We start from the raw sequence: 12,865 nt of genomic DNA, 5'->3' as shown, positions 1-12,865 counted from the left end.
TATGTTACTAATGGCAATCTTTGATACTGTGGCCCCAGCTCTCTTCAGGTCATTGACCAGGTTCTCCTGTGAAGTTTTGGGCCGATTCCAGACCTTTCTTAGAATCATCCTTAACCCAAGAGGCGAGATTTTGCATGGAACCAGAGTAAGATTGACAGTCATCTTGTGTTTCTTACATTTTCTAATAATTGCTCCAAAAGTTGTTGCTTTCACACATAGCGGCTTGCCTATTGTCCTTTTGGCCATCCCAGACTTGTGCAGGTCTACAATTTTGTCCCTGGTGTCCATAGACAGCTCATTGGTCTTGGCCATGGTGGAGAGGTTGGAGTGTGAACCTGTTATCTGTGGAAGACACCTGTTCACCCACTCAAACAGGTGTAATTAATACAGGTAACGAGTGCAGAGTAGGAGGCCTTCTTAAAAGAAAAATAAGGTCCCTTTCAGATGTCCGTGTTTCACATACGCGTGACATCAGTTTTTAACACGGATGCCACACATACCCATGTTACTATATAGTGTTATTCATACGGCTGTGTTTTCACACGGACTGTGTGACCCCGCGTGGTCCCGCACACACACATGGAGACACGTTTTTTCTCTGGCAGCACGAGTGTCACATGAATCACACACTGATGTGATCCTTGTGACATCAGTGTTACATGTACCAGACAAAACACGGGTCTTTGAAATAAAAAACACATTTTCTATATTCACCTGTATCCAACGCTGTTTTCTTCGGCTCTGCTGTCTTCTGCTTCTGACCCCCACTCATTATAATCATTGATTATTCACAGCACTGAGGAGCTGGAAGCAGGAGCATCACGGGGACAGCACCGCCGAGGAAAAAGCCGGGGACACCATTGCCGGTGACAGGCGAGTATCCAGCAAGCAGTGTGTGTGCGCAGTAACGTCCAGGAGGTCATTGAAGTTTCCAATGAATTCTGATGACATCCTGATGACACCCCCGCTACAGCGGGTGTCACCATGGTGACTTCACGAGTTCATCAGAGTTCATTGGGAACTCTGATGACCTCCTGGACGTCACTGCACACACACTGCTTGCTTGCTGAATACTCACCAGTGACCAGCGATGCTGTCCTCAGTAGTGCTGTCCCTGCAATGCTCCGGCTTCCAGGTGCTCAGTGCAGTAAATAATAAATGAATATAATGAGCGGGGGTCAGAAGCAGAAGACAGCAGAGCCGAAGAAAACAGCGCTGGATACAGGTGAATATAGAAAAAGACAATGTCCCACGTATGCAAACACAGATGTCACACGCGTGACACGTGTGTGTGTGTGGCTTGTACCTGATTAAACACGGACATCTGAAAGGGGCCTAATAAGTCTGTGAGAGCCAGAATTCTTGCTTGTTGGTAGGTGATTGAATACTTATTTAATGAAATAAAATGCAAATGAATTAACAGCAGCAGGACCCTGACAATTAACTTCATCAAGGGGTGAAATTAACTGTCACACGGGAGGAAGTTTGCTCCGCAGGGACAACTCATCTAAAATACATGCCTCTACTGAGACTTCATATGTGAGCAATTACACAAGAATCCATTTTTATTAAAAGACATGTTTGTAACCCAAAGTTTAAACAGCGAAAAACACAGGTGGGCACCGAAGAATCAGCTCCAGTGTTCACTAACACAGAAAGAGGCACACAGAGCTCAGAAATCCAGACTGGCCTTATTTCCGGAAAGCTTTATGTCATGAGTCATACGATTCTATTTCCCAGCCTGTTTATATCTGGACTCCAAAAATACTTTCATACCACAAGTAACACAAAAATCTGGTTTACAGGAAGGCACTGTGTTCTTTTCCGCTGCTTTTGTTCCTTTTTTAAAAAGCCAAAACAAGGTTTTTAGGATGTCCTTAGAATATACTAACAAGTAACATGCAATTTTCATGTCAGTAATAGCAGCGCATGCACATCCATCTGGAAAACAACCTCATTCACTAGAGTTTACTGCGTTTGTCTGCTCTGTACAATAACACATCATCAAAAGGAGAGTCTAAGGAGTCTTCTAAGAAACATCCAAAGCGGAGGTCGAAAGCTGACACTTGAGCTTCTACTTCGGCTGTCCCAGCGCATGCGCACAATATAAATGTGGTCAATTTACAGCTCTTTTTGTGCCGATTCCGCATAACAAATAAAAGTATATTGCAGACAGTATGGAATATTAGCACTGTACAGAGAAAAATCAACAACTCCTGATTGTATAAACATACCCCAAAAAAGTACAATATGTTACTGAAACCGTGTACTAAAATATATGCAGGAAATCTCTATGCCTTGCTACTCACTGTTTTCACAGTTCTCTCCAAAGTAGCCAGCAAGACATTTGCACGAATACTGAGCAAAGGTGTCACCTCTGCGGGTGTGGGACAGCTCCTGGCACTCCCCATTGTTGTGGCAGGGATTTGGATGGCAAGGACCTAAGAGAAACACAGTAAAATAATAAAAAGTACTAAAGGTATTAGTATATAAAAAAAAGTTCTGAATTTCGAGGGTGGCACGGTGGCTCAGTGGTTAGCACTGCAGCCGTGCAGCGCTGGGGTCCTGGGTTCAAATCCTACCAAGGACACCATCTGCAAGGAGTTTGTATGTTCTCCCAGTGTTTGTGTGGGTTTCCTCCGGGTTCTCCGGTTTCCTCCCACACTCCAAAGATTGTGAGCCCCAATGGGGACAGTGTTGCCAATGTATGTAAAGCGCTGTGGAATTAATAGCGCTATATAAATTAATACAATTATTATTTTCTAGGCGGCATATCTGTGATGCCTCATATACAGTCTCATATATATACTGCTTCAGATCTGCAAAGTCAAAGGCGAGTCCATAGGTTAACTAGTTACCGGTCATTAAAAAGCTTTGAAATTCCACTCCGTGATATATGTGCGGTTTGGAAAAATCCCCTTAACTGCACCTGAATTACCAAACATTGTGTATGACAGTGAGCGCCACCTTCCCCACGCGATCAGTCAAATAAACAGCAATGACATTAAAGGTGTTATCCAGGACTTTTCTTATTAATGCCTATGAGGCGAAGAAATTCCGGGCAGTTAGTTCCAAACTACCTGCCTGTTCTAGACAAGACCCAAGAAAAAAAAAAAAAAAGAAAGAAAGAAAAAAAACAAAAAAAAAACACAGGACACAAAATGAGTATATACCCTTTAAAAAGTAAGTACTATTTAATCAATGAGTGTAAAAGCCATCCCACCGTGACAAGGTGTACCCAGTCGTAGTGGGATAGCTTTTACGTTTTTTGATCAAACAGTGTAAACCAAGTACCTATATTATTTACACATTAATTACACATACTACTATGGCACTATAGGGTTTATGCTCACTGTGTTTTATTCTTGGGTTTTCTCTGTGAAATGGCCACAGTGTGATACAAATTTATGATCTGGCTTATTTTTTTGTTTATGTGCCTGTTCTACCTGGCGCTGTTTTCTGATGGCTCATAGTGGTCACAGAACGCTCCTGCAGACGATTCTTCTGCTTCAGTTAATGTCTGGTCAACAGCGCAGCTTATTGTTTTCTGCTCCGCTCTGTCGATGGGGTGTCACTGTCTACGTCAGGCTGATTGAAAGCAGACTCCTCATTACCTGTCAATCAGCATTTTGTTGGCAGTTAGGCTCCATCGACAGAGCAGGCCAGAAGAGAAGGCGATGCTCTGTTTAGGGGAGGTGAAATGAAGTAGGAGAGTCACTGCCTGAACCAGTAAAGATAGTCAGTGGGCAGATCAGGCGGGTAATTAATCTGCATGTAAAGAAGAAAACAAAAAATGGCCCGGATAACTCCGTTAGGTATATAAGTTATTTGGGGGGGGGTTTTAGGGTTTTTCCCCAAGGCTGAGCCAAAATCAGCGATAGACTTTTTACAATTTAATGGATATAGTGATGTGGCACTGATTCTAATTGGCAGAGCTTAGCGCACTTCACTCTATTATAGTCGGCATCCATAGCTCTCGGCTCCCCAGGGCTCTGTGCCGGATGTCACCACTGAAGTTATGAAAGCTTAGAAAGCTGAAGGCAGGGTTAAAGGTGCGGAGCGGGGAGAAGCCAGCACGGGCGGAGAAGACACTGCTAGGTTTCCTAGGAATGTAGTACACCGGTGTGGACATTTCTGCAGTATGAAATGACACTTGTAAGTGAGAAGCTAAAAAAAGGGGAATACTGTGAACACATTGAACAAAATGACACTTAAGATGGTTATCAGGACATGGAAACCCCCTCTAATTATGTCACTAATGTTTCCGAACACCGGCTCTATTGCTACATCAGCTGTTACCTTTCTCCGTCATGTTGCAATCTGTTCCAGCAAAGCCATCAGGGCAGATACAGAAGTGATCTTTACTTGCACTGACAAAACAGGTTCCTCCATTCAGACATACGTTTGTCTCACAAAGCTCGCCTAAAAATAAAGAACAAACCACAAGAAAATCAACACACACATAGACATAGCAACACTATTGATATAGGCTTTTGTGTGCACGCTGCTTGTATAATACACACACCACATAGCTCTATGCGTCTCGTAGGCCCAGTGTACTTCTTTTATATCAACACACACTCACACACTCACACACTCACACACTCACACACTCACACACTCACACACTCACACACTCACACACTCACACACTCACACACACGACTGAATTTTGTTTTTTGCATTTCTCCAAGATCATGAAATCTTAGGATAGATCTGCTATAAAGGTAAACACGTCTTTCTACTTCTATAAGTCGTGGCACTGTACTGAGCAATTGCATATTAACACAACACCAAAATAAGGGAGAAACGCAGCAGAGGATATGAAATGCACATATCCCTACACACAGGACACACTTACACAGTACGTACACAGCCATTACAATACTTCTCCCCCGGTGACACCATGTAATATGGATAGATTACCCATCATAAGGAAGTCATTAATACAGATGGCATGGTTTAGAGGTGAAGTTCCTGCCCAGTCTTATACTCAATTTACGGCAGCTTCATCTTTTCCAAGCGTCGCTCCAGTCGGTCTCAGAAGCTCCCAGAACAGCTGGCAGCTCCAGTGTTTCATGGAGCACACCAGAGGTTACAACTTAATGTAAGTCTATGAGTGCTTCGTTCGGACTCTTATAGACTTGCATTGGGAGCTTGTGATACAAGTTCTGACTTCCGGACAGTCAAAAGTTATGATCACAAGATGGCACCGCAGGACCAGAGCCAGGGGCGTAACTAGAGTTTGATGGGCCCCGGTGCAAAGTTCAGACCTGGCCCCCCCCCTCCACGTACATCGACATTTAGGGTACAGGATAATGACACTGACACTCGGGGTACAGGATAATGATGCTGACACTTGGCTCTTACCCACAGCACCCAGATTTCCCATGATCTGAAATCCCTCTATCAGCACCCAGCTTTCCTATTTTCTGATATCCATCTTGTCCTCGGCACACTGCTTCCCCATGCTCTGCTATACATCTTTCCCTCAGCACCCAGCTTTCCCATATCAGAGCATGGGAAAGCTGGGTGCTGAGACATGATGTATAGCAGAGCATGGGAATGCTGGGTGCTGAGAGAAGATGTATAGCAGAGCATGGGAAAGCTGGGTGCTGAGGGAAAAGAGCCTTTTTCCCTCAGCACAAAACGTTCCCATCCCCTGCTTGTATCTTTGTCCCCCCTTGTATATAGTTCTCCAAATACAATAATGGCACCCACATAGCCTTCCAAATAGTATAAAGGGTCCCACATAACCCTTCATATATTAGAATACACTTCCATAGTCCTCCATGTATTATAATGCATTTCCCATAGTTCTCCATGCATTATAATTCACCCCATAGTACTCAATATATAAAATACTGCACCCCATAGTCCTCCATATATTATAATGCACCCCCATAATCCTCCATGTATAAAGTAGCCCTTCAATTATTATCTTGAATTTCTCATAGTTCTCTATGTATTATATTTCACCCCATAGTTCTCCATGTATTATACTGCACCACATAGGCCTCCATATATTATAATGCACCCCCATAATCCTCCATGTATAAAGTAGCCCTCCAATTATTATAATGAATTTCTCATAGTTCTCCATATATTATAATTCACCCCATAGTTCTCCATATATTACACTGCACCACATAGTCCCCAATGTTTTATAATGCACCCCCATAGTCCATGTATAAGGTGTCCTCCATATATTATAATGTAGCCCCCATAGTCCTATATGTATTATAACGCAACCCCATAAAACTTCATATTGCATTATGCAGCCCCATACTCCTCCATGCATAAGGAACCCCTATATTACATGTATAAGGTGTCCTTCATTTTGTATTATGCAGCCCTCCCAGACCCCCATATATAATAATGCAGCCTCTCCAGGCCTCCATGTATAACAATGCACCCAGCCTCCTCAGGTCTCCATGTATAATATAGCAGCCAGACTCTCCAGGCCTCCATGTATAACAATGCACCCAGCCTCCTCAGGCCTCCATGTATAATGCAGTATCTCCAGGCCTCCATGTATAATGCAGTATCTCCAGGCCTCCATGTATAATAATGCAGCCACCCCAGGCCTCCATATATAATGCAGCCTCCTCAGACCTCCATGTATAAAGCAGCCTCGCCAGGCTTCCATGTATAATAATGCAGCTTCCCCAGAACTGCCTTCCCAAGCCTCTGGCCACCGTTTACTCACTTATATTAAAAAAAAAAAAAACAAGTACTCACCTTCTCTCTTCCTTCCACCGCTGCTGTCTTCCCCGCTGCTCGTTCTCCCGGTGCTGCGGTCGGCGTCCTCCTGTCCTGCACTCTGTGCACTCAGCACAGCAGTCGCTCGGGAGTGACGTCATCGCACAGGGGGAGAATGGTGATGCACCGGCCGCGCTATGCTTCATCATTACTGTGCACGGTGACGGGGGAGATGCCGCAGCCGCTGACACCAGGTAGGGGGCCCCGGTGCCGCCGCTGACATCAGGCAGGGGGGCACGGTGTCGGCGGCGGCAGCGGGTCAAATAGCGGCCGCGAGGTCTGTGACAGATCAGCGCAGCTCCTCTCACACTGACAGGAGCTGGCTGCTGATCTGCCTGGCGGTCGCCGGGCCCCTAACCTTCCGGGCCCGGTCGCGATCGCGACCGCTGCGACCGCGGTAGTTACGCCACTGACCAGAGCAATACCAAAAAAAAAAAAAAAAAAAGGATGAATCCACCAGAGAGTATAAGAACGGGGGCAGGGCACTTAGATTTAAAGCACCACTCCAGCTCAAAAAAAAAAAAAAAATGCTGCTGGAATGGTGCTTTACAAAACAGTGTTGGAAAGACGGGCAAGAAAGCTGCAAGGCCTTGGAGGTAACCACACCACCCAATGCACAGTGCAGAAAATATAGAAACTGGTTAGCACTATATAGATAATAAATGAATATGTAGAGACAATTCTGTTCCCAGGCGGCCTCACACGCTGATTAAATGTGCACAAAGCTCTAGTGGAGTCCCTTATGTAATGCTTGCCGCGCGTTTGCAATTTCAGTGGTGGGGGCTTTCCACCTAACCCCCATCACCCAAAGTCACAGATGCAGGACATCCGATTATAGTCCACAGACATTTCTATTTGTCATATACGTTTACAGAATTCAACTGATTGATTAGTCTAGAAACTAAAAATGAAGTGGAGTTAGGAAATGACCTCGAGGACAGTGACACGGGAGCAAATGATGAACATAAAACTGTGTAAATAACAACTGGATAAATAAATGGAGGGACAAACCGCATCTTTCCCATCTCACAGATTGCATAACTAATAGCCTCATGCTAGAATTAGATAAAAGGAGAGTTATGACGTCCACCCATACTGGATCGCAGCGTGTTCAATGTCAATGGAAGGAGAGTACTCAAATGATTTGGAACATTGAAAACAGACTGGAAAAAACAGTATATAACAAGTCATCATGGGCAATGTTCATGTGTCACTTAGAGATTTCCAATGTTTTTTGTGTTCATCCACAAAAACATGGATAATAATTGGTCTTTTTTCTTTTTTTAAGGGGTTGTCCACTCAATCCATGTTTGCCCTTTATAAAACAACACTTTTACTCCCCTCCGGTGTATGCACGCTCTCCCCTGGTGATTGTGTAACAACTTAAGTCACGTGAGTTTTGTGGATAATCAGTGGCTGCTTCATTCTTCCCACCTTCAGACACATCACAGTGAGATCAGCAGCGCTTAATACCTGTGAATGTAAGTGAATTGTCCAAAGGCGGGAAGACTGATTGGCTGCAAAACTCATGTGACTAAACACTGTTACTCAATCACCGGGAGAGAGAGTATAAGGCTATGTGCCCACGTGGCATATTTGCATGCAGTTACGCTGCGATCTGCACTGCAGCGTAACTGCATGCGTCCTGCGTCCCCAGCACAATCTATGAAGATTGTGCCTAATCCATGCCCACGTGGCGTATTAGAACACAGCGCTTCAGCTGCTGCCGAATCGCTGCGCTCTAAAAAGCAAAATGTCACTTTTTTCATGCGCTTTGGATGCAGATCCCGCTCTGTCTATGGGAGGGGCTGCATCCAGAGCACATGAAATCGGCTTTTCAGTACGCACTGTTTCTGCAGCGATTTGAAGCGCACGTGTGCTGTTCAAATCGCTGCAGAAATTTCTGCAGGGACAGAACGCAACGTTGGCACATAGCCTTAGGGGTACTTTGCACGCTGCGACATCGCTACTGAGATATCGTCGGGCTCAAATCGAAAGTGACGCACATCCGGCACCGGTAACGACATCGCAACGTGTAAAGCTTAGATTCGCCAATAAACGAGCGCAAAAGCGTCGAAAATCGGTGATCTGTGTAGTGTCGGTCATTTTCATAATGTCGCACCAATAGGAGATACGATGTTGTTCCTCCGGCAGCACACATCGCTGTGAGTGAAGCCACAGGAGCGAGGAACATCTCCTTACCTGCCTCCACCGACTATGCGGAAGGAAGGAGGTGGGCGGGATGTTACGTCCCGCTCATCTCCGCCCCTCCGCTTCTATTGGCCGCCTGCCGTCGCTGTGACGCCGCACGACCTGCCCCCTTAGGAAGGAGGCGGTTTGCCGGCCAGAGCAACGTCGCAGGGCAGGTAAGTGCGTGTGAAGCTGCCGTAGCGATAATGTTCGCTACGGCAGCTATCACAAGATATCGCATGTGCGATGGGGGCGGGTACTATCGCGCTCGGCATCGCTAGCCGATGCTAGCGATGTCGCAACGTGCAAAGTACCCCTTAGTGTTATTTTATAAAAGGCGAAACATATGGAATTGAGAAAAGGTTGTCCGAATATTAGACAACCCCTTACAACACTGAACGTTTCATGATCTGTTAGGTCATCTGCTAAGAGATCCAGGTTTCATCACCGCACATGTCCAGAATACTAGAATGGTTTAGAAACATCTCTAATAAAACAGATGCAAAGCAGAAATCAAAGTGTACTTTATATATCACTAGCTTCATTGCGAAAGACAACTGGACATAAAATGAGCCTTTAGGGTGCTTTACACGCTGCGACATCGTTAGCAATGTGACACGCCAGATCGCAGATAAGATTTGCCGAGATCGCACATAGGTAATTTTTTTTTTTAAAGCGCCGATCATATGTGCGATCTCGGCAAATCGTATGTGCGATCTGGCATGTTACATCACTAAAGAGATCGCTAGCGATGGTGCAGTGTGTAAAGCACCCTTTACGCTATGTGCACATCACATTTTAGCCTACTGTCAGTGGCTACATTGGGGCTTATATTAGAGTCCTAAAAAAGGGATTCAGATTGTACTTTCTGGATCACTTCCAATTGTAAAGACCTTGCAAGGGATTTATCGGTGTAAAGCTTATTAGATTACCAACTGAACACATGATAGAAAATCTTGTCAACATGTCACATTATACATGGAGTATATACACTAGTAAATATATATATACACATCTCTCTCTATCCATATACACACACATATATACACACACTATCATTACGAAAGTGGTGAGATAAATGACATCTAAAAGGACTAGAAATTATATACACTATATAAAAGCATGCTGGCTGGTGACCAAAAGGTGACAATACTAGCAATACATTACAGGACATCCGCCCCATCTGCCAATATCCCTTTGCTGTATCCAGCTACCATGTACCAAAGTGCACAAACACTGGAGAAGATTTATTAAAGGTTTTACGCCACAAAAGTGGCAAACAAAAAATAAATGTGAACAATTGCAGCTTATGTTTTACTCCAAAAAAATGCTGCGACTTTTAGCGTTATCACACGGCTTTGGATCTGTTCCGCCAAAATGGGTGGAGCCAGGGCGCGGTCACACTCGCTTGTCCAATTCATATAAAATAGTGTGGGTTTTTTCTTTTACGCCAGAAATATCACGTGTGCTCTTAAAGAATTTGGGGTCTCTTCTGCTCCAGCAAGACTTGTGTAGCGCGAGTGTGCAGAGCCCCAGTCTTAATAAATCGGCCCCTCTTTACCTAAATGTAATGTGCTCAAATGCAGCAATTTCAGAAAAGCCTCTAGCAAAAAGTGTTCAGTGTACATTATTTTAGATCACTGTCGCTCAAAGCTCCTCTCATACTCCGTTATGAGTCACTTTAGAGGTCCTCCTCTCCAAGTGTCACATGCTGCTCCACCACCGGCTGTCGTTACTAATACAGATATGTCCTGTTTGCTATGCTCTAATCGTGGGTTCCTCTAATTAGAGGAGTCATCTTGTTGACACAAATAAGCCTTTCTGGAATTATAGGCTCTTTCATATGACTGTATTTGAAGCACATGTTCCTGCCAAATGTGGTAAACAGCAAGGGGCATTACCAGTTTGAAAGAGCATCGGTCATATTTTTTTTGACTGCTAATCATCATCTCTTTTGAAGAATCATTTGAGTGAAGTCTCTTAAGCAGGACATAGAGAAAATTATTTTTTTTGGTCAGATTAAGTGTCATGAACAAAAAGTTAGCATATATATTAGATAAAAAGTATTCTGAACCACTGATTTCGACCATCTAATATGTATGGGGGCTTCCCGGCAGGAAGAAAGGCCATCTAATGTGTATGGGGGCCTCCTGGCAGGAAGACAGGTCATCAAATGTGTATGGGAGCCTCTCGCCAGGAAGACAGACCATCTAATGTGTATGGGAGCCTCTCGCCAGGAAGACAGACCATCTAATGTGTATGGGAGCCTCTCGCCAGGAAGACAGACCATCTAATGTGTATGGGAGCCTCCCGCCAGGAAGACAGACCATCTAATGTGTATGGGAGCCTCCCGGCAAGAAGACAGGCCATCTAATGTGTATGGCGGCCTCTCGGCAGGAAGACAGGCCATCTAATGTGTATGGGAGCCTCCCGGCAAGAAGACAGACCATCTAATGTGTATGGCGGCCTCTCGGCAGGAAGACAGGCCATCTAATGTGTATCGGGGCCTCCCGGCAAGAAGACAGGCCATCTAATGTGTATCGGGGCCTCCCGGCAGGAAAACAGGCCATCTAATGTGTATGGCGGCCTCTCGGCAAGAAGACAGGCCATCTAATGTGTATGGCGGCCTCTCGGCAAGAAGACAGGCCATCTAATGTGTATGGCGGCCTCTCGGCAAGAAGACAGGCCATCTAATGTGTATGGCGGCCTCCCGGCAAGAAGACAGGCCATCTAATGTGTATGGCGGCCTCTCGGCAGGAAGACAGGTCATTAATGTGTATGGGGGCCTCCCGGCAGGAAGACAGGCCATCTAATGTGTATGGGGGTTTCCCGGCAGGAAGACAGGCCATCTAATTTGTATGGGAGCCTTCCGGCAGGAAGACAGGCCATCTAATTTGTATGGGAGCCTTCCGGCAGGAAGACAGGCCATCTAATATGTATGGGAGCCTCCTGGTAGGAGAAAAGGCAAGCTAATGTCTATGGGGGGCAAGAAGATAAGCCCGCTATAAAAATTAGATGGCCTAAGACTGTTTTCGAATCCCACTACAAACATACATATTCTAACAGATTTTGCAGAGATGTGTTGGTCACATAAGTTCTGTCTCTGACTCCTTCATAACTGTTCAGTAAGCAACAATGAAAACTTACTGTAGTAAGATAGCAACACCACTGCTTTTTTAAGATTAGATTACTAACATTTCTAAACTTGTCTAAATTCCTATGAAAATTAATACATTAATATTAACACATACTTTAAAAACTGGAATAGAAACATTTCTACTGACTATGGCGCCACCCGCATCAAGCTCCGACTCTACAACCCTGATATATTGGTGTCGCGGGCGGCGGGGCACTGCGCTCGCCAACACTCTGGTCCGGCGCTGCTGCTGCTGCTCAGTGGTTCGAGCGGTGGGCCGGATCCGGGAACCCGAGCGGCGCTCCTCGCCCGTGAGTGAAAAGGGGGATGGTTTGGGTTTGGGGATGTTGTCCGTGACGCCACCCACGGTTGTGGTGAGGTTGGGACACCACCGCTGCTCTGGACGGGGATCCCGGGAGCGATGACAGGGAGCAGCCGAGATGTTTTCTCTCCTCTCCGTGGGTAGGGGGATTTGGTGGTCCCGGAGCCCGATGATGGTGACTGTAAGGTAGATAGCGGGGTTTGGCTAAGTGCAGGGTCGCGGGGGGGCAGCGCGGTGCCAGACGGCACAATGGTACTCACTCAGCCAATGACGTAGACGGAGTCTCTGGTAAAACAAACGGCTGGATGGACGGGTCCCGCAGCCGGCTGCGATGGTCACTGCCGGTAGGTTGGCGGTGACTGTCTCTCCCTGCACCTGTGTTGTGTTGTCAGCTCCGATGGCTTCCCACCGGTAACCCAATCCCCAGCGGTGTATTTGCCAGAGGAGTCCCTTTT

General features: G+C 45.7%; 1 protein-coding gene across 2 annotated transcripts in view; it reads right to left on the bottom strand.

Annotated features, from left to right (window-relative positions):
• Positions 1 to 12,865, bottom strand: part of MFGE8 (milk fat globule EGF and factor V/VIII domain containing) — a 96,136-nt gene that overhangs the window by 67,830 nt on the left and 15,441 nt on the right. For both annotated transcript variants that reach the window (XM_075345943.1, XM_075345944.1), the window contains exons 2-3: positions 4,300 to 4,422; positions 2,310 to 2,441 (exon numbers count right to left, since the gene is read on the bottom strand). In XM_075345943.1, coding sequence (XP_075202058.1) covers positions 2,310 to 2,441; positions 4,300 to 4,422 — 255 coding nt within the window. The remainder of the gene's footprint in view (positions 1 to 2,309; positions 2,442 to 4,299; positions 4,423 to 12,865) is intronic.

The sequence above is a fragment of the Anomaloglossus baeobatrachus genome, chromosome 4 (assembly GCF_048569485.1).
Source record: "Anomaloglossus baeobatrachus isolate aAnoBae1 chromosome 4, aAnoBae1.hap1, whole genome shotgun sequence".
Lineage (NCBI taxonomy): Eukaryota > Metazoa > Chordata > Amphibia > Anura > Aromobatidae > Anomaloglossus > Anomaloglossus baeobatrachus.
This window is presented reverse-complemented; position numbering and strand designations above follow the sequence as displayed.